Here is a 22,205-nt window from a genome sequence, read left to right on the forward strand (position 1 = left end):
GACTTAAAAAAAAAAAATGAAAAATGAAGTTATGAGAGCAAACTACAAAAATAGAAGAAACAAAAGGGCAAAATATAAAGAGGAATAGGAGTGGGAAGATAATAGTTTTGTATTGGATAGTTAATAAGTGGCTCTCTATAGCTAAAATTATAGCTTAGTTTCTTGACAATTGTCATCCTCTCTATTTCATCAACTTTTACACTTCTTCACTGTATTTTATTATTATCACTATTTTCTTTCTTTCTTGAAATTCATTAATTATGAAAATTCAAGTATTTGAGGAAGTCTAAAATCAGCCCATCCTTTTCAGGGCAGTGTGAGATTTGAGCAGTATCTCCCTCTCCTCCCTTCCTTTCTGATTTCTCCATATTCTCAAAACTTGTACTCTCTTTTGATGCTTCTGTTTACTCTGGATTAGCCAACCATGCTAAATTGGTAGAATCACAAGTTCCACACCCAGTTTTTTTTGTCAGTTAATAAAATCTCCTCTTTTTCCCTTTATTTTTTCTTTTTGTTGCGAGTATATACTAGTTTTTTAACTTCAAAATTCAAGCTTAAAGCACTGAATGTAATTTTAAGCATTTTTGCTGATTCTTTCTTTCTATGCTGATTGCTATGTGCATGATCAGGACAGCCGAAGGCACAGATAAAGTTGCATAAAATGAAAACAAGCTGCACTGATGTATTTAGAGTGAGAAGCTGCTCTAAGCAATAAATTTGAATGTGGCCACAAATATCACAGATTTCATTTCAGCTATACAATAAATAACTTGGAAACTGAATTATGCCAAAAGGAAAGAGAGATTCTCTCTCTTTGGGGATCAAGTGACTGGTCGGTGCATTGCAAGAAACACAATCTTACCTTACACTATGGTAAGGGACTCAAAATGGCTTTTCAACTATCACATTTCTGGAAGTATCTACAGCAAATAATTTTCATGCTTTGGATCTTTTTTTGATGACAGAAAAACATCTGATGGGATGAAACCCTCAAAAGATCCTTAAAGTTGAATCGCCTTTCATGTTCAGATTCGTAAGCTTCCAAAAAGGAATACCTGATAATTATGTGTTGCTGCAAATGCTCCTAATAGATCAATAAAGGTATCATTAGTTTCAGCTTCAGTGTCACCTGCCATTTCTCCCCCGGTATAATAGTGATTCCGTCAGTTCAATTCCTTTATGGGCTTTGTTGGTCTGATTCGCACGTGCTTTGCGAACAGCTTCCTGGATTTGTTTTTCATGCTCTCTAAGCATCTCCTCAATGTTTCCTCCTGCACTCATCAATGGTCCAGAGTAGTGGATTCGCCCTTTCTTTTGAAAGAAACCCTGGAAAGTCACAGGCAAATGCAGGTGATCAGCATACGAACACAAAAACATCAATATGATATCAGAGATTAAGATTTAAGTAACAAGATTCTATTTCAAGTAATTTCTCTACCATTGTAGATTCCAAACCAGCTGGTCGGCACTCCTTATCTGAGAACTTTGGCCTATCCAGTAAATGGTGGGAGGAATCATCAAGATGGTTATGTTGAGGATTAAATCGATCCTCTGGCCAGTGTGAATTGGCTGTTGTTTCGCTACCACTATCTGAGTTTGAACTGCCTCTAACTGCAACAGAATTTGAAAATCTGGACAACTGGGCTGCTCCCCGTTGAGTGAAAGATCTCTGAGTTGTCAACTCTTCAGTCTTCTTAGGAGAAGAAAATGCTTGACCCGAAGTTCTGAGAGCCTCACTCTCATTAGCAGTCATACCACGTGAAGATCCATGATTTGTAGGATGCATTGACTTCCCTGAATGGGAGTAGACATTTCTTGTTGTTCCTTCTGGAGGCACAGTGGGGAAGCCAGAACCACCCACTTCTTCAGGATTGAACTGTTCACTGATGCTTTTAGGGTTAGACTGCCCTTGTCGCTTCTGTATTAAGCATGAAAACAAAGATAAACCATGAACTGAGAAACTAGTTCTTTATAAGCATTAAGAGTATGGGAACATGATCATGAATGGGCAAGGTTCGTAATTACCTGAATGGATGCCAGCAACTCTGCATTGGCATCTGGTGCTGGCACAGCTTTAGATACTCTGGAATTCTTTCTAGCTGATTCGTGTCCCCGTCCTTTACCTCCATGTCCTCTCCGCCTGATTTCCAGGTGATAAACAAGAATTATAAAAAAAATGCGTAGGAACAATAGATTTCATTTCATGAATAGCAGTTAGTAATTTGAGGATTCTTCCCCATTCCATTCTCCTAGTATCTTCTGAACTTTTCTGTTTTAAATTTGAGGCTTTTGTCAATTTAAATGCCCTCTTTTTCTTTATTGAAATGAACTAAATGAGCATAGGCATCAACTTGATTATCTGATTTGCATGCTTCTACAGAAATCTATTATGCAAATCTCTTTTTACCTGAGCTAATACAATTAAGAAATCATTTTTCTCTCAATAATACCAAAAGAAAAAAAAAGAAGCAGCTTAAACTGCTTATATTGTATCCTTTTATGCTTATCAACAGAACCATTTCCAGATCTTATCAAGAGGAGAGGCAAGGAAGAAAAATCAATAATAAATCCAGAATTCTTTACCTTCTAGCATCATCTTCCCGAAGCTTCACATCAAACTCTTTAGTTGGTGGGTACTTGGGCAAACTTGATGGATCACAAGGAAGCGGCTTTGTTGTGAAGAACTGAAGAGGAAAAGAAACAAGAAGAAGAGTTCATGAGATCACACTTTGAAAAGCAAAAAGAAGTTATGCAAATCTGCAAGGTGAAACTGTATGGCTATAGGAAACTAAGATCCCATAGTTTTCCAGGAATTGTCCACCGCTCCGTGGGTTTACCTCACTACCAAGTGCTGAATTAACTGTTCCACGATCCTCAGGTTCAACTGCAAGGAGGACATCCAAAAGGCCTAAAGCAGAAGAAGGAAAGTCCTTGAATGTCTCAGCAACATTACGTTTATAGGGTTGTTGAGGTTTAAAAATAGTTGCATGTGGTAGCTTTGATCTCTTCCAATACTCTTCTGACGGTGAACCACAAAGTTTGAAAATTTTATGCAGTTGCTCCACCTGCAAATGATAGGTAACTAATAAGTTCCTAGCACCCAATCAAAGTAACGTCACCTTAAACACCCACAAAGATTTATTTAGCCAAAATATCTGCAACAGGTGGTAGTTTTGGGCAATTTAATTGGTAAACTGGCAGGTTCAAAAACACATGTTAATATAGAATTTGTACATGGTCCAATCTATTGAACAAGATGGTTAGAAACAACCAACAGCGAGAAGTAACTGTCCACCTGGCATAGTCATTAAGCACTTTAATAGATATTCCATTGGCCACATTTATCAAGAGAGTTTGGGCACCCAATGGGCGAGAAGCATAAATTATGATGAGCTTTGGTATATTTGAACTCTGAAGAAAGACTTGGATGATTCGGTCTCTACAAATAAATCAGGAACATATTAGCCCATAAGAGCAAGTATATAAGTCATGCCACCCGTAGCACCAGGATGTCGATCATGCTACTCTTACATCAGGAAGACTTTTCTGGCATGTATACAATTATAAAACCAACCTCCAATAAGAGAGCTTTTTTGACCTGAAAGTCATTGTTCTAGATTGCTGCAAAGTGCAAACAACTAAATTCTTAATGATCACAGTGCAAACTGTGGATGGCACTCCGCTGAAATCTTTTAGCCTGCAGGTCTGCCAAAAACAATCTTGCAGAAAGTACGGTGATCACTTGTGTCAAAAGCATAACAAGTAACAACATAGACAGGAGCACTGCTCTGAAAAAGTTGCACGCTTTCGAAATGCATACATATGTGTAGCCATTTTAGATTAAAAATTCAAAGATGTTTATAAATGAATTCAATATTCCCAACTTCTTACAACCAAGAAAGAATTGATAAAAGTTACCTCTGTTCTTCCAGGCATGATAGGCTTCCCGGAAAATAGTTCTGCAAGAATACAACCAGTGCTCCAGAGATCCACAGAAACTCCGTAACTTGTGGCACCAAGCAAAAGCTCAGGGGGCCTGTACCATAATGTTACTACACGACTTGTGAGAGGCTGCTTCTGAGGAGGGCAGTAAAAGGTTGCTAGCCCAAAATCCCCAATTTTAAGATTGCCATTATGGTCAATCAGAAGATTTGACCCCTTAATATCACGGTGCAAAACCCCATGACTGTGGCAGTGCTCAAGTCCATGAAATAGTTGTTTCATATAACATTTAATCTGCAGGAAAAAGAATTATACAAATTTTAAGAATATTTGAACGGAAGTAAATGATTAGTGACAGTTACTGATGTTTCAATTGGCAACAAGAAAATAGAAAAGGGAAAAAAAGTCATTGGATAAGGATGGACATGAAAAGCAACATATAGGATGAAACCATGATTCCATTTACTTCAGCTTATTATGGGAAGAGAGAAAGAGAAAGGAGGAGGAAAAGCAGAAAACTTGATAGCTGTTTCCCCTCACTCTGTGGGCGTCACCTTTTCCCTTTCCCATCAGTTTAATAGAAAGAGCTCCATATATAGATAACCATATCACTGATCACCGGACAAAATACATGTTCTGCAGAGGGATCACTTCCCACAATATACCATAGTTAATAAGGCAGCTTTCTGATTTACTAGTTCCCAGTTCTTAGATCTATTTGTAATCTAGATTGAAACAGCTCTTTTTCAAAAAGCAACCTTTAAATGTTTTTGCAACTTGAAATTGCTGTTTAGTTGTTTTGAGTTTTCATAATTTAGAACAAATCAAATCTATCTTAATGGTTTATTTTTTTATTTTCACTAATCAGTATTCAAGATGGTGCTTTCTCAGTAGCAGCTATAGTAGCAAGGTAAAAAAATGGAAAAGCTCTAGAACCCCTTTACGTTCTCATCTAATTGTCTCACATTTAAAATCAACTTGGGAAGAGCAAGAACCTGTGCTTCAGTGAATTTGATTCCTGGTGTTGCCAAAAGCCCTGCAAGATCATGTTCCATGTATTCAAATATAAGGTATAAACTACCAGACATCTTCGAAGTAATTATTCCTTCAAGCTTCATGACATTTGGGTGATCAAGTCTGCGCAAAATTATTATTTCTCTTGCCATAAAACGAACACTTTCTGGATCCATATTAGCAAACCGAACCTTCTTCAATGCAACTATTTCATTTGTTTCAAGATCACGGGCTTTATACACACTGCTGTAAGTTCCTTGTCCAACCTGAAATCATTTTAAAGAAAGTTTACATATAGAAACCAATAATTTAATGAAAAGGAACGCAGTAACCTGATGATGACCCGGAAAATCAAGCCTTGCAGTAAATCTCTGAGTTTAAAGCAGATGAGGCAATGGATTCAAGGACAGGCATAGTTGGCTAACTGAAATTATTATTATTTTTAATCATAGGTAAGATCTTCGTTCCATCAAAGAAATTACAAAGCTAACAACTGCTCCAGCCATAAACATTGGCCAAGAAATTTGGGCAGAAAAGCTCATCATTAAGGGCCTTTTTAGCCAAACTATTGGCTACCAAATTAAGAGGTCTTTTAACAAAAATAAAGAAAAACAAACTCAAAATTTACTTGCTAACAACAAAGAGTCGTCAACAACTGTTGACACTGGATGCAGGTTGAACTCGCCTGTTTAAAGCATTGACCACAGATTGACACTTTAACTTTCGATGGACATAAGTAAATGTTTTCATTCAAAAATTTGCACCAAAAAGAAAAAAGAAAGAAAGCAATTCTCAGAAGATTATTCAAGTACTTAAGGCAGACATTGCAGAAGAAACGAAATTTTTTACAAAACTGAAAAACACATTTCCAACCCGTATCTGTTTTATCAATGCGTTTTAGCACTCAGTGACTTCATGCTCAATGTGACTAAAGCTAAATTGCTCACAAGGGACATATTGGGAATGGCATACGAATTTGTATGGGTATGCGCATGTGTGAAGGATATTATCTCCAGACTAAAACTGTGTTCTCAATATAAACACATTTTTTATGGTATACCTAGGAGTTTATCTAATCTGAAAGATAGAAAAATCACCAAAATCAGACATTCCTTATGATTTAAGCACAACAAAAAAAGTGCAAATCATATTATTATGACCAACAAAAAAAATAACTGCTATAATAATGTCAGCATTCACAAGCAAATTATCGCTCTCTGTGCAATCCACTACCAGTGACATTGGATAAAAGGAAAACAACCAAAGATACATATATAGAAAACTGACCTTATCTAACTTCTCAAATGATTCTGCCCTTCGAGGCACCCATCCGTTGATGGCTTCTCCAGCCACAGCCGTCAGCCAAGAAGGCCAACCAGCAACAACTTGTGCTCCTCTTTCTCCATGTGTCAAACTCAATATCCTAGACACCTTTTGATGGTTGGCCTTTGCAGATTTTTTCTTATCCTCATCGTCAGATGATACAGAGGTGGATCCCCCATTATTATTTCTAGGTTGATTTGATATCAAACTGGCTGTGGCATCATTGCCACTGCCATCAGCCTGTGCTATAGCTTCATCTCTTTTGGAAGAAGAAACTGAATGCTTGCCAGATTTAGTTGTTTCTTTGCTTGTGCCATTGTTTTGTACATATTCATTTGCTCGAGTTCCTTTCGAGCAAATGCAGCCCATAATTCCAGTCCAGAGTTTCTTGATTCTCAAAGCGGGAACAAATTTTATTAGCTTCAGTTTTTTTCAGCATTAAGCGCCAAGTTCATCAATCAAAACAGGGCTATCAAAGTCGAGAATGTCTCACTTAGTTTCCAATCCGTCAATGCAATACTTGAAAGTTCCAATTATTGACTGCAATGCAAGAGTTTAAATAAAAATAACCCAGATCATCAAATCGAAGAATAGCAATGACAATCCATCAAGAAGGGCAAAATCTCACAATATGACTGATCCCAGAACCCTGTTTTGAGAATTGACAAGAACCCAGATCCACAAATTAAAAGAATACTGACAAAAACAAGCCAACAATACAAACAGAATGTGGTTATTTGATAAATGAACAAGAGTTTAGAACTGTAGATCCCCAATTAGATACACAAAATGAACCAAGAAAAGCAGAGAAATTAAAGAAAAAACGAAGAAGAACTCAGAAATGTGAGGCAGTCTCAGATTGAAAAATGCACAAGGATAGTGTTTCACTCAAGCTAACAAATTTTCTGAAATTAGAAAATTCTGCTATAAGGGCCAGACAAAAAGAAGTTGGTCAGCAACTCAAACCCAAAAAAAAAAAAAAAACTAACCAAAAAGAGAAATAAAAAAAAATCATACCTTTTTGTAATTAGAATATAGCAAGGTGAGTTGTATGACAGAAAGAAAGACAGATACAGAAGAGAAATGAAACGGCAAAACAATAGATAGAAATCCGGATCTGGGTAGTTCCTAAAATGACGATTCACCAAAGAAAATTAATTTCTCGGGCTCTATTTTTAGGACAGTGTTTTGGTCTTGTTAACTAAGTAAAAGTTCTGTTTCTTTTAGTTCTCCTTTACACAAAAAAAATAAAAATAAAAATAAAAAAAAGCAGTGATCTTTCCCTTTCTGAATTAGAAGAAACAGCAACAGCAACAACAACAAAGAGAATGTCGAGTAATGTCTTTCTTTATTTTAGGTTTGAGAAAAAGAAAGGAGAGTAGTAAGTACTAAGCATAATAAACCATAAGTGAAATGCCTACATAAGCATCTTCAGAATCAAGAAAACTCTGTGCATGATGAGTAGATAGTGAAGGTGCGACACGTGTAAGAACCGTGGGTTCCATGGAAGATTCTGCTTGATTGTGACTGAATGCAGTAAGAAGAACAGTAGAATAGTACATGGGCTGGCTTTCATGGGCTAATTAATAAATCTCATAAAAAGTGATTGCTTTGATCATATAAGCTATAAAACATGGACCGAACGATGATGATGATAATTCCCATGATAAACACAAAGAAAGTCTGAATCTTTTTGATCTTGTGTCTTTGCTATATGACAAGAACAGTAAGATTCAGTGCCATTTTTTTTGGACGTGATTGCCATTAGGCTAGTAATGGTGCTGTTACTTGTTTCATTGGATGGATTGGGCAATTTTTCTGTTTTTTTCTTATTATTCTTGATACTAGAACAAACATTGGGACAAAATCTTTGACAATTCAGTGACGGTGTGGATGGTTTTATTGGAGTCTCATAATTCTAATTCGGCTGAATATATTTCTTGGTATTTCAATTTTCACCCACAATAAAAAATCCAACACCCCTCTAAACTTTTCAAGAAACTTTTTAGCCATCTAAATTTATATATGAAATTATATTTAAGTTTATATATTTAATTAATTTTAAAACTTACACTATATTGTTTTAATCCCTGGATTTTTATAAAATATCTTTTTAGTTCCTCAAGCAAATTTATATTTTATAAAATATCTTTTTAATTTCTAAAAATTACTGTAATTTTTATACAGCATTTGATTTAAACCCTCTAAAATTGTTAAAAATATATTTATTTAAATTTATAAAATTAAATAATATATTTTAACAATGACTATAAATTTTCGTCGTATATAAATAATTTTATTAATGATTTTATTACAATTTTAACAAAATATATTTATTGTACAATATATAAAAGAAATATATATTACCAATACTACTTCTTAAATATTGATTGAATTATATATTATGTTTGGTTCATCTTATCAATATAGCTGGTAGCTGATGGCTGATAAATTAAACCATTTAATATAATTTTATTAGCAATTGTTGTTAGTATATTAAATATATTTTATTATATTATATTATATTTAATGATACAAATTTATAGATAACTTATAATAATTAAAAGATTTATAGTTAATTTTTTTAGCTCAATTGTATTTATTATTAAAAATATTTATAAAAGTTATTTAATAGAAATTTAAATTTAAATTCTACTAATAAAATTTTTTAATCTCAAATATCATATATTTTTAAATATTATAATTATTTAACTATTAAGAAGAATTTTAAAATAATAATTATTTATTTAAAATATAAAAATTTGATTATATAATATCAATTTAAAATAAATTATTGTTAATAAGTTTTAATAAAGATAATAGTGTTCAAATAAATAAAAATAAAATCAGCTATCATTTGATAAGAAAAAACTCTAAAATAGAATTGATATAATCAGCAGTTGATTAGGACTAAATCAGCTATCAACTGTTGTTTTTTAAATCTTTATCAAACGCTTTAATATAGTTGTTCAGTAAAAAACAACTATCAGCTGCATCAAACCTCTGAACTAAATACCCTTTTAGTCTTAATTAGCCGTTAATTTTATCAGCTCTATTTTAGAGTTTTTTCTTATCAGCTGATAGCTGATTTAATTTTTTTATTTATTTGCATATTATTATCTTTATTAGAATTTATTACCAATAACTTATTTTAAATTGATATCAGATAATTAAATTTTTATATTTTAAAATTATTTTTAATAGTTAAATAATTATAATATTTAAAATTATGATATTTGAAATTATAAATTTTTATTAGTAGAATTTAAATTTAAATTTCTACTTTTAAAATAACTTTTATGAATATTTTTAATAATAAATACAATTGAGCTAAAGAAAATTAACCATAATAATTTTAATTACTATAAGTTATTTTTATTAATTTGTATCATTAAATATAATATATTAAAATATAAATTATATCATTGATGGTTATTTAACATACTATAGTAACCGCTAATAAAATTTTACCAAATGGTTTAATTTATCTACCATCAACTACAGTATCAACCATCGGCCTAGCATTGATCGGTCGAACTAAACATACTATTTATTATTATTATTATTATTATTATTATTATTATATATATATATATATATATATATATTACTAATTCAAAATAGCCATCAGCTAGCATTGATCAGTCCAACTAAACATGTTCTTTATTATTGTATTATTGTATAGTAATATATATATATATATATATATATATATATATATATATATATATATATATATATATATATATATATATTACTAATTCAAAATTCTTTTAGCACAATTTTATATCACGAGTTTTCCAAACTAATTTCTAACACTAGTACATTCTAAAAATACTTGGAAATTCTTAAGATTATAAAGCTAGTTTGTTATTACATCATTTCTTTATTGGTATTCATTAACAACAATTAATAATCAAACTTTTAAATTAATAATATTTATTGTTTGAGCCATTTTGATGTACATATATGCTACTTTTATCCTTTGATTTGGCGAGTTTGAATTCTTCATATTTTAGCAAGACAGCAAATTAATGGTGAAACTAAATCTGAAGCCAATAAATTTATTAAATTTTATATTTTGTATTTATTTGTTGCGAATGGTCTTAAATGAGAATGAAGTATATTAAACTTAATTTAGAAGTTTTTAGTGTATATAATATATGAATATAATTGATTTTAGTTAATGGTTACAGTTGATTTTATTTTTCAAAATGCAACTACTATTAAAACTAACATCAAAGATCCTAATTTATTAGTAACCTTTTCAATTTTAAGTATATATTTGCAATTTCTATTTTAGAGTTTTTTCTCTTCAGCTGATAGCTGATTTAATTTTTTTATTTATTTGCATATTATTATCTTTATTAGAATTTATTACCAATAACTTATTTTAAATTGATATCGGATAATTAAATTTTTATATTTTAAAATAAATAATTATTATTTTAAATTTATTTTTAATAGTTAAATAATTATAATATTTAAAATTATGATATTTGAAATTATAAATTTTTATTAGTAGAATCTAAATTTAAATTTCTACTTTTAAAATAACTTTTATAAATATTTTTAATAATAAATACAGTTGAGCTAAAGAAAATTAATCATAATAATTTTAATTACTATAAGTTATTTTTATTAATTTGTATCATTAAATATAATATATTAAAATAAAATTATATCATTGATGGTTATTTAACATACTAATAGTAACCGCTAATAAAATTTTACCAAACGATTTAATTTATCGGCCATCAACTACCAGCTATCAGCCATCAGCTAGCATTAATCAGTCGAACCAAACATGCTCTTTATTATTGCATAGTAATATATACATTACTAATTCAAAATTCTTTTAGCACAATTTTATATCACGAGCTTTCCAAACCAATTACTAACACTAATACATTCTAAAAATACTTGGGAATTCTCAAGATTATAAAGCTAGCTTGTTATTACATCATTTCTTTATTGGTATTCATCAACAACAACTAATAATCAAACTTTTAAATGAATAATATTTATTCTTCGAGCCATTTTGATGTACATATATGATGATTTTATTCTTTGATTTGGCGAGTTTGAATTCTTCATATTTTAGCGAGACAGCAAATTAATGATGAAACTAAATTTGAAGCTAATAAATATATTAAATTTTATATTTTGTATTTGTTTGCTGCGAGTTTTCTGAATAGTCTTAAATAAGAATGAAGTATATTAAATTTAATTTTGAAGTTTTTAGTGTATATAATATCTGAATATAATTGATTTCAGTTAATGGATACAGTTGATTTTATTTTTCAAAATGAACTAACATCAAAGATCCTAATTCATTAGTATCTTTTTCAATTTTAAGTATATATTTGTAATTTTTAATCCCTATCAAGTATCTCTTTATTTAGTAATAAAAAAGTTTATATGCTTAATGTCTGGGGATGGGAGAATCTGGTGTATATATATATAGGAAAATCCAGGTATTCCTTCAAATCATGATTATCTAAGTGTTTTTTAATTTTTAATTCACAGACATGTCAGAAATTTTATAGGTGATTTATTAGAAGGTACTATGGTTTTGTCCATATTCTACAAATCTCTCTTTAAGTTTTATTAAAAAATTATTTTTGGAAACCATTAACTGGCACGTGTATTACACACACGTCAAGAATATTAAAATTGGAACCCTTTAGGCAAAGGTCTGGAATTTTTTCTTTTAGAAAATGACCATTTTGTCCTTGTTTAGATTTTAAACCTTATAAAATCGCTTTTAAAGCTGAATATAAATTTTAAATTATTTAATAAAAAAATCTTAAATGGTATTTGAACTTTTAAGCTTTATATTTTCTAAAAAGGGATATAGATTGGAGTATAGTTAAAAGCTCGTAATAAAGCTGTTTATTGGATAGCTTCCTCAAATTAAGAACACTAAGGTGGCGATCAAAAGATAGTAGCCAGCTGTCTCTATATAAATCTAAGGAGGTTAAAAATGATTAGGTAGAAATTTATAAGTATTAATCGATTTAAATTTAATATAAAATAATATATAATTGATACATATTTATTAATTTTAAATAATTAAATATATTATTAATTATTAAATAATTATATATATATATATATAATTTTTTTATTAATCATGGTTATAGTAAAATTAGGAATAGAAAAATAGGCAGTGGAGTACTGGATATATATATATATATATATATATATATATATAAATTTTGATACTTAAGATTTTTTTAATATGCATACTTAATTTTTTATGTATAAAATTTTTGGTTTGACATATGTATTTATTTTTTAACACATTAAATTTAAATTTATGTGTAATTTTATAATTTTTTATTAATTTATTAATTCATAAGTTACGTTCATAATTAGATAATGATCCTAATCTTAAGAAATAGTATATTAATTATATTTTAATATTATATTAACTTAATTTTTAATAAAATAATAATACTAATTATATTCTAAAAATAGCATATTAATTATATTTTACTATCATATCAATTAATAATTTATTTTTGTAATTTGATAATAATTTTAATTCTAAAAAATAATATTCTTAATATTATATTCAATACTAAATTAATTTTTTAATTATATAATAAATTTTTAATTCTAAAAATAGTAATATCAATTATATTGATATATTAATTTATATAATATTAAAATTAATTAATAAATAAATTTAAAATAATTTTTATATTATTATATTGATTTAATTTAAAAAAAATAAAAAAATTTAAAAGTAGTTAGTTTATTATAATTTTAAAAATTTTAAATTAATATTAAATATTATAATTTTTATTAAATTATATCTATTAACTTTATTTTATAGTTAAATATAATAAATATAAGGCTATAACTGAGTCGTGGAATGCTGAAAGTTGCCTCAAAGAAAGGTATTCAACAACAAAACTAGTAAGAGGTAGATTTGATGTTGGCTATTAAATAAAAGAATAAAGTCTACTTTGGACATTTACGTTATTATTTGGATTCAATTTATTTTTTTCTAAATTTATGGATATTTTAATTTAAATTTTTATTAATTTCGGTCAAATTAGTCTTACACTTTTAGAAAATGAGAAAGTGAATTACATACTTTCTAAAAAGAGAGTAGATACAATAAAATAAAAAATATTAATTTTTTTATATTAAATTAAAAGATATATATTGATATTTAGATAACATATAATAAAAAATAAATATTGTTAACTTTCAGTATTGTTACTATTTTTATTTTAATAATGACAGTGAAGGAAATAGTTACAGTGGTGGTGGTACTAAAGACAAATTAATTATAAAATTATATTAATTATATTAAAATTATAAAATATTTTTAAATATTTTTATAATTTTTTTAATTTTTTACTTTAAAAAGAGAGTAACTCTCACTCTCTTTTTTTTTTTTCCAAAATATGGTTAATTTGAGCCAAGGTTTGGATTAAAAAGTGTATCAATTTTAAAAAATTGGGCCGAGTTACATGGTTAGTGGCCAAATTGAACTTTATTCCTTCAATAAATAGACTTATGTTATATTTAGTTGAAATTTATAAAAAAAATTCATTTTATTTGAAAAAGAAAACACGAGAGAAAGTAAAATTAAAATGATAAAGTTGAAAGAAATATTTTAATATTATAAAATATAACAGTTTTAATAACGTGAAATCTATTTGGAAATTTTACATATTTTATTAGATTTTAGTTTAACTATAATCAATTTCATATAAATTTGATTATGCAAAAATTTAAATTTCTTCATTTCATTTAAAGCACATAAATTTTAGATTTCTAAATGGATTCTATAGATTTCGGAGATTTTAATATTAGAGTGTTAGTCTCTCAAAGTATTGATGCTAGTCTTGTTCAAGCTTTGTCTCAATCTCTTGGCAAAGGGATTGCAATGTGCAAGTTATTCACGTCTGTAAAGAGGACAACTAAGTTGCATGTCTTTAAGATAATAAGGCGTCAGTCTCCTTTTAAGCAATTGCTGATGAGAGACTTCATGGAGCCGTAGTCAGGATGTCTTTTTATTTGTTTACTTGTTGTGGTTGTGCCCTTCCTTTTAAAAAATAAAATAAATATTATTGTTATATACTATATAACTAGTTTTGACATTGGTGCTTTCTGCGAATAAACTTTTATTAAATTTAGTTATTATTATATTTAAATAATAAATATTATAATATTATGAGAGTATATAAATCTTTTAAATATTAGAAATTTAGTTATTTTCTATTAGGAAATCATATAAAATTAGCAAATACTAAATATTATTCAATAAACTCTATATAATGAAAATAAAAATAAGATAAAAAATTAAAATATCTTACAAATTATATAATATGATGTGATGTGTACAAAATATATCTAATATCTAACATAATGGAGCTTAATTTTATAATTAATAACAAATTAAATGTAAAACCAAAAATGATTAGAAAATTATAACTCAAGTATTACCTTAAAGATAAAACTGATTATATTTTAATAATCAAAGAATTACCTTTTAGAAAGTAATTAAAGTGGTTGAAATTAAAACTTCAATAAAATAAAAAAGAATGTCTAATATCAAATTTTGAAATAGTTTCTATGAGAAAATTGAAGTGCTTTTAACTTTGTGTTGTTTGATAAATTGATAGAGTAGATTGTAGTTCTATTATTGCAATTGAGTGTTTTTCCATCCTTATTCAAAATCTTTCTACACCTTTTCATGGAGATATATATATGTATGTATAATCACACTTCTAAATGGATAAAACCTTTTGATGATAAGATAGAATTGTACCTATAAATTTCAATATTATTTGTGTATGGATAAAATCATTTCATTTTTGTTTGAGAGAAAATAGTGGGAGAAAGAAATGTCGATTATATCTATTATAGAGATTTAATATAAAAAATTCTTTTTAAATTATATTTTATTTTTAAAATATACTTTTTTTCTTTTTAATAAATTTATCTATCTAAATTTCTAAATAGGTAATTTTTCTTGTATATACATCAATATTTTAATGATATACATATTTTTACTATAATAAAAGGAATAATTTGTATTTATCAAAGAGTTGAAAGATCGTTACGGATGCCTCTCTCTTACGATTTTAGGTCATCAATAAATTTTTATCATTCAATTGCAACATCTAAATCATATGTATTTTGATAGGTTTGAGATAAAACCCGTTAAGAAGAGAACTTAAATCTTTATAATTTTTCATTGAAACGACATTTAAATAGATTTAAGATCTAATAAAAAATATAATCCAAATTCTTATTAAAACTCCTCCTTTAAGATTACCGTGGCTACTCTTATTCGTGCATTAGTATTATATATACCTCAAAATTTCTTGAACAAAAGGTTGTTAGGGTGTGTTTATTTGGAGAATACTATATGAATTTTCTTAAAGGGAATTCAAATGAAAATAAAAAATATTATTTTGTGTTTATTTGTGTTATTTTCTAAATAGAAATAGAAAATAGTTTTTCATATTTTTAAAATTAAAGCCAAACTTTAAAAAATAAAGTTTAACATATTTTTTTAAATAAGAAATCACTTATTTTCATATGAAAAGGAAAGAAAATCGATCAGAAAAGGAAAAAGTTTTCACTTTCTTTTCTTTCAAATTTACCCTTTAAACAGAAAAATATTATTTAAATAGAAAATAATAAATTTTTCATATTATAATAAATATACATACTCTACCAATTTTATAATTTTTTTATAAAAATATAAAAAAAGTAATTTTCCTTGAAAATTTAAAAATAAACAAAAAGTTATACAAATAAACATTACTCTCAGACTTTCAGCAATTTTCAGTATGATTTTAGAAGGCTTCTCACCCTCTAAAAATACATTATCTCATATTTATTGCTGGGGCTATTTCAGTAGAAGGAATATGAGTTATACACGTGTCTTCAGACAATACTTTTATCTTTCCTTTTATGTGAATAATTTATCTATATCCCCGTCCATTCTTAAATCTAAGGCATAATTTAAAGACACTAACCCTCACTCTCACTCCTCCTAAATAACATATCCTAAATTTCAAAATTATGTATTACCAATTATTATGAAGCTAACTCTTAATTTATGTGCAACCATAAAATATATATTATATAATATTTTGCCCAATGTATTCATTGATTTCTTATTTTATTTCTAGATTAAAAATATACATACACATTTGGATGACTGATAATTTTAAATTTTGACAGATATTTATAAAATTAAATTGTCTTATTTTTATTTTTCTTTAAGAATATTGAATTGTCTTATATTTTTTTGGAAAATATATGATGATAATTTATTTTTGACTATTATTGATAAGTTCATGTGATGGTAATTTATTTATTTATTTTAAATAATTGATGATTAATTTTTTAAATATTATTTTCTCTCAAATATATGAAATCTTTGTCTTGACTCTCCATTTTATTTATTTTTTCTTAAATTCAATGTATGTGCATAAAGGAGTAACTACTGGACTTTAATCGGTGATGAGACACTTAGCACTGGAGGTTGAGATCTCAAATTTAAGATATTCTTTTTTTAAAATATGGTGATTTATTATTTATTTTATAAAAGGAGTTTCTTCCTTCACTCTAACTTTACAACTAATATGTTAATTGTATCTATTGTAAGAAAAAAAAGTAATACAAAATAATTATTTACTAGTTTTTTTAGAAGAAATATGAATATCTCAATAATAAAGATTATCAAATATATTTTAATATAAAAAATAAAATAAATATCAAATATTAAAAAATATATGTAAATTTTTTTTATTTTTAACAATTATCAATCGTATTGACAAAGCAATAGATCGTAATTTTGTAAAAAATAATACTCTATTCGATAATATTAAGCCACATATCAACTTTATAGGTGTCATTTGACAAGTCCAATTGTTTGAATGTTTGATTAAATCTCTTTTTTCTTTTTACCACTTCTATGAAGGAAGAACTCTCAATATTCATGTAATGGGGAGCCATAAAACTCCTATAAAAGACGAACTCAATATTTCAATACTCTCAACAAATACTAATAGTTAATTATTAAATTTAATCAATAATAAAAAAAGGCCTATCGCAATGATCTAAAAATTACCAGCGAATCAAAAAATGAAATTAAAAAAAGAATAGAAAAAAAAGTGAGGGATATAATTTCTTTAATTAAGAGATTAATTTTAACCAACTCTTATTTAATAAAAAAGAAATATAAATATATTATTCTAAGGAAATATCTTTTTTACAATATCATAATTTCCAGTAAAATAAAAATCTTTATTATTTTAGTCAATCCTCACAATACCGTTGCTAACTAAAATTACCCTAAAACCTCATTCATATAATAGAGGTATATATATTAAAGAAAAAGGTCCAACTTTATTTACTACAAAGAGCCTCTTCTTAGTGCAAGGCACATAGATTCCAAGATTGGGGGCCTTACAAAATCGCTACTTTTGATCAATGTTGCACATAGATTTTGAATAAAATTATAACTGAATTGGTCCAACTATTGCTATTTTTACATTTCCATTTATGTCCCTCCCAAAACTTTTTTCCATAAATGACTCCAATTTTAACCTTTTATTAATCCCATACATCTATTATATATAGTGAAATCATTAATTACCATATCTCACTCGTTGTACTTGCCAAAACACTTAACCCCCTTTTAACTTTTTTCCTACTATATAAATATATATATATATATATATACACCATCTTCTGCATATCAATCTCCACATTTCATCTTTTCAATTATCTCCTTAAACCATTTTAGCATTCAATTACATAACTAAAGTCTTTTTCTTTTTATGTCAAATACACTACGATCGAAATAATTGAATAATTCTTATATTGTCGTGATATAAAAAGTTAAAAGCTTTATATTTTACCAGATAGTCGGAGTATACAAAAAATGCATCATCTTTCTTTTCTCTCTTGGAATACGAAATTTTACTATAATTGAAAAAGGTAAATTCAAGACTCAATTTTTCTGTATTTTTTCTTGTTATAGTATGTACACACCGTAGTTGCACAAAATACAGCAAAGCCAATTGACTAATTGAGTTACTAATCGAGTGGTGGGTTTCCTTAACCTCACAACCAATCAAGCTGACTCTTATTTTCTATTTTAGACAAATTTGTTTTTTCTTTTTCAAGGAAACAAAAATTAAGAACTCGCCGTAAACGCCGCCAGGGCAAAGCCACGTAGGTATGGAGTAAGACCAAACCAAAGTCTCTAAAGCCGAACCTAACAGGTTCGGAAGACACAGCTGGAGACAGCCTGTCACCAACAAAGTCCCACTCACCTATTCCCCCTAACTGCGTTCTCTCTGTTTTTTCTTCTTTCTCTCACATTCTCTCTCTTTCTCTCTCTCTCTCTCTCTTCGTTTTTATTTATTTTTCTCTTTCTTTTTTTGTTTGTGCTGAAGTTAGGGTTTTTCGATCTCGTTTCGTGATTTGTGGATTCTTCATCGACTCTCACCGGATCAAGATTCTCTGCTTTGTAAGCTCTCTGTCGATCTACTCTTTTCTCATTTTCGTTATCTTAATTCCTTGATTTATTATGTCCTTTAGCTTTTTTGCATGTTCCTTTGTGTGATTTTAGTTTGCTTTTAGTTCTTTTCTTGTTGTGTTTATTTTCGCTGTGCGTGTTTATGTATTCTCGACGATTTGGAACTTTTTAAGAATTTATGGATTAATTTTTTTAATTTATCTGTAATTTGGCGTTTACTTTTACGTGTACGAAAATGTGTTACTTAGAATGCTTAGGATTTAGAATGTTGGTTAATTAGAGATGGTAATTTGTATACGCATTGCTTACTTTTAGCTGTTTCTGTGTGCTTGGTTGCTGAGATAGTGAGGGAAAGTAAAATGAGCAAGACTGAAAGTTTTCAGCGTTCTGTTCTTGTTTCTAAAAAGAATAGAAGAAATGAGAAAAACACTTAGAAGGCTTCTAATATATGATTCCACATTGTTGAAAACACAAAATATATGAATTTATTTTTCGATATTCCTATGTAGAAATTATGTAAATATAATTTTTGTTTTATAATTCAGCAACTTGGAAGTGGAGAAGATTATTGAACCATTAATGCATTGACGATATATGTTTACTAATAATTGTCAGCATGTGTCTGTATTTCATGAATACATTTGTTTACTAGTAATGCATAGCTGCATTGTTTTTCATTTCGAAGAAAGTTCTTCCTTTTGTTGTCCGTCTGATGTGTTTTTACATGGTTATCTGGGTCTTGAAATGTCAAACGAATAGGTTGTTGCTGTGGTTTTTGCATGCCATGAAAGTATGATGATTTTATTTATTTCCTTTTTTTTTTAAAAGACTTATTTATTTCCCTTTTAAGTTACGGCTCTTGCCTGCATTCTGGGTAGAATACATCTGGTGCGACTTTTAATGTGTTAGGGGTTGATCTTATTCGTGACCATGTGATGACATACATTGCATATGCCGCATGTAAGGAATGCACACGTGTGTTAGACTTGTGTGCTATATGCCTAATCAACCTTATCTTATGTGAGCCTGACACACTAACCTTGCATGGTTGTGGAAACGACAAACTAGTTTCCTTTACATTTTTAATATGTCCAAAATGGTTTCCATTTCATTTCCTTACTTCCAAATATGTAATTTATCCTTTTATATAAAGGAGAAGGCTCGAGTTTCTTTTACTTTCTTGAACTTTCTCATTCATTTGATAAATTACCATTAAGATAGCTAGCAGCTACCTAGGAAATTGTTATCATCATGCATGAAACAATAATACATGTCGATGTATCTTTTGCAACAAGGTGGGCGGTGTTGTAGTTTCTTTTTTTTTTTTTTAATAAAAAAATAAAAGGTGTAAAAGGGAACTTTTTAAATTTTTATTATGGTGGTGCCAAAGGGACATGTAGTTATGGAATTTGGTTCTTGGGAGGTAGCTTGTGATACTGGATGGATGTTATATTTTTATGTAGAAGAGAGTCTGCTTTTCTTGGCCAAGATGCTAGTCAAAGTTAAATTTGTGTTCGTGAAGAATAGTGTTTTGTCATTTTATGAAACAGTTTCTCACACTGTTGACTGTAGACACTCAAGTGAAACCTTGAAATGTATGCAGTGATCTACTGTAATTCTTCTCTATGAATAATATACGTGTACATCAGTCAACATTTATTTTCCTTTTCTCACTATCATTAATCTTGTACTCTTTGTTGAAGATTTTCCTTCTGTAATGGTATAGGTAGTTGGCTCGGATAACTCACCTAATTTGGATTCATTGTTGGAGTTGGCTGTGGACCATTTGATGCGCTACATCTCACGTGGCTTTGCCATCATTATTGGAGTAAAAGGAAAGGTGCAATTACTCTGGCTGACCGTGTTTGGTTAGTTCAGCCCAGACAAGTTAAGTTTTAGAATTATTTTGGAAATCTGTTATTCAAAATTAATCCTGGGAAGGAAGCGTATACACCAGAGGAGGATTACTTGTATCCATGCTGGCAGAGAGCATGCGTGGAATTTGTGCTTCGGGTAATGCCCCTGACGAGTTCTGCTGCCGATGCATTCGGTGTGGTGACAATTTGCCTAGTTGCTATCCTAATTCTTCTCGGTCTGCTTTGCATTGCTTACTCGTTGTACTTCCGCTCTCATGTTCGTAGTCAAGGCTTTATTCAACTCACTTATTTTAGTGGTCCTTGGATTATCCGAATCACATTCATTTTGTGTTTTATCTGGTGGGGTTTTGGTGAGATTTTACGATTAAGTTTGCTGAGGCGTAAGGGAAAAGTCTTGAATGCCCTGGACTTGAAATGGCAGGAAACTGTTTGCAAAGGCTACCTTGTCTCAAATCTGGGTTTTGCGGAACCTTGTTTATTCCTCACCCTCGTTTTTCTTCTTCGTGCACCCTTACAAAGGATGGAATCAGGAATTCTAAGTCGAAAATGGAATGGAAAGACTGCAGCATATGTTCTTCTCTATTGCCTTCCAGTGTTTGTTCTTCAGCTCTTCATTATACTAATTGGACCTCAGTTGCGTAAGAATGAAGGCTCCTTGCAGAAGTTGCCCCATTATTTTACAAGCACAGCTACTCCTACCATAGAAAATGCCGTTGATGTGATCGCCCTCTGTACTTACCCTTTACTAAATACAATCCTCCTAGGGCTTTTTGCCATCATACTAACTATCTACCTGTTTTGGCTTGGAAGGCGGATTTTGAAATTGGTCATCAACAAGGGTTTGCAGAAGAGAGTCTATACATTAATATTCTCAGTTTCAAGTTGTTTCCCATTAAGGGTTCTTTTGCTTGGACTATCTGTTTTATCTGAGCCAGAAGATTTTCTCTTTGAAGCACTTGCTTTCTCAGCTTTTCTTGCTCTTTTATGCTGTGCTGGGGTGTGTATTTGCATGCTTGTGTACTGTCCGATTGCGGATTCTTTAGCCTTGGGGAATATTCTGGACATGGAGGCTAGAAGAAGAATCATTGACGACCACAATGACACCATTTCTCTCATTGCTAACCAGAGCCACCTTGAAGAAAGCAGCCGAATAAGCCCTGGGAGACACTCTGATGCCTCAACCAAGCGTGGATCAATTTCTTTTCGAACTTATGAGAGGGATGGGACATCAACAGGGCCATTTGTGGAGCTTAGCCTTTTCTCTCCAAGTCGAGATGCAACCCCACCAGGATCACCTCCACTCATGGGTTGGCTAATGCATCCTCCAAGGCAAGCACTGGGGTATTAGAAGTGGGCAAAGGTGAATATCAATTTTGTGGTAAAGAAAAAAAACTGATTGTAAAGGGTTAGTCTCAATAAGAATTTTATTCTTGGTTTGTTTTCTAATTTTAGATATGGTGATGGTGGTTTTGGTTAATGAAAATTTTATCAGCATTTTTCTTTTCCTTAATCTCTTGTAA

At 29.3% G+C, this 22,205-nt stretch overlaps 2 protein-coding genes across 4 annotated transcripts; one reads left to right on the top strand and one right to left on the bottom strand.

The window, feature by feature from the left end:
- Nucleotides 1–662: 662 nt before the first annotated feature.
- LOC8263255 (probable serine/threonine-protein kinase At1g09600) lies at nucleotides 663–7,942 on the bottom strand. Of its 3 annotated transcripts, none has more exons than XM_048375861.1 (9): nucleotides 7,701–7,942; nucleotides 6,244–6,819; nucleotides 4,938–5,222; nucleotides 3,919–4,236; nucleotides 2,838–3,065; nucleotides 2,584–2,684; nucleotides 2,026–2,140; nucleotides 1,439–1,918; nucleotides 663–1,326 (listed from the first exon to the last, which is right to left on the bottom strand). In XM_048375861.1, the coding sequence occupies exons 2-9, from the start codon at nucleotides 6,646–6,648 to the stop codon at nucleotides 1,126–1,128; spliced, it is 2,133 nt and encodes a 710-aa protein (XP_048231818.1). In that variant the 5' UTR covers nucleotides 6,649–6,819; nucleotides 7,701–7,942; the 3' UTR covers nucleotides 663–1,125. The 3 variants fall into 3 exon arrangements, with proteins under 3 accessions (XP_048231818.1, XP_048231817.1, XP_048231816.1); XM_048375860.1 differs by lacking the exon at nucleotides 7,701–7,942 and adding an exon at nucleotides 7,297–7,668; XM_048375859.1 differs by lacking the exon at nucleotides 7,701–7,942 and adding an exon at nucleotides 7,297–7,668 and having other exon boundaries at nucleotides 6,244–6,928.
- Nucleotides 7,943–18,598: 10,656 nt separating this feature from the next.
- Nucleotides 18,599–22,195, top strand: LOC8288683. The gene is made up of 2 exons (XM_002528795.4): nucleotides 18,599–18,799; nucleotides 20,535–22,195. Exon 2 carries the CDS (start codon nucleotides 20,825–20,827, stop codon nucleotides 22,031–22,033), a length of 1,209 nt encoding a protein of 402 aa, XP_002528841.1. The 5' UTR covers nucleotides 18,599–18,799; nucleotides 20,535–20,824; the 3' UTR covers nucleotides 22,034–22,195.
- Nucleotides 22,196–22,205: the final 10 nt, after the last annotated feature.

This window comes from Ricinus communis, chromosome 6 (genome assembly GCF_019578655.1).
Source record: "Ricinus communis isolate WT05 ecotype wild-type chromosome 6, ASM1957865v1, whole genome shotgun sequence".
Classification (NCBI taxonomy): domain Eukaryota; kingdom Viridiplantae; phylum Streptophyta; class Magnoliopsida; order Malpighiales; family Euphorbiaceae; genus Ricinus; species Ricinus communis.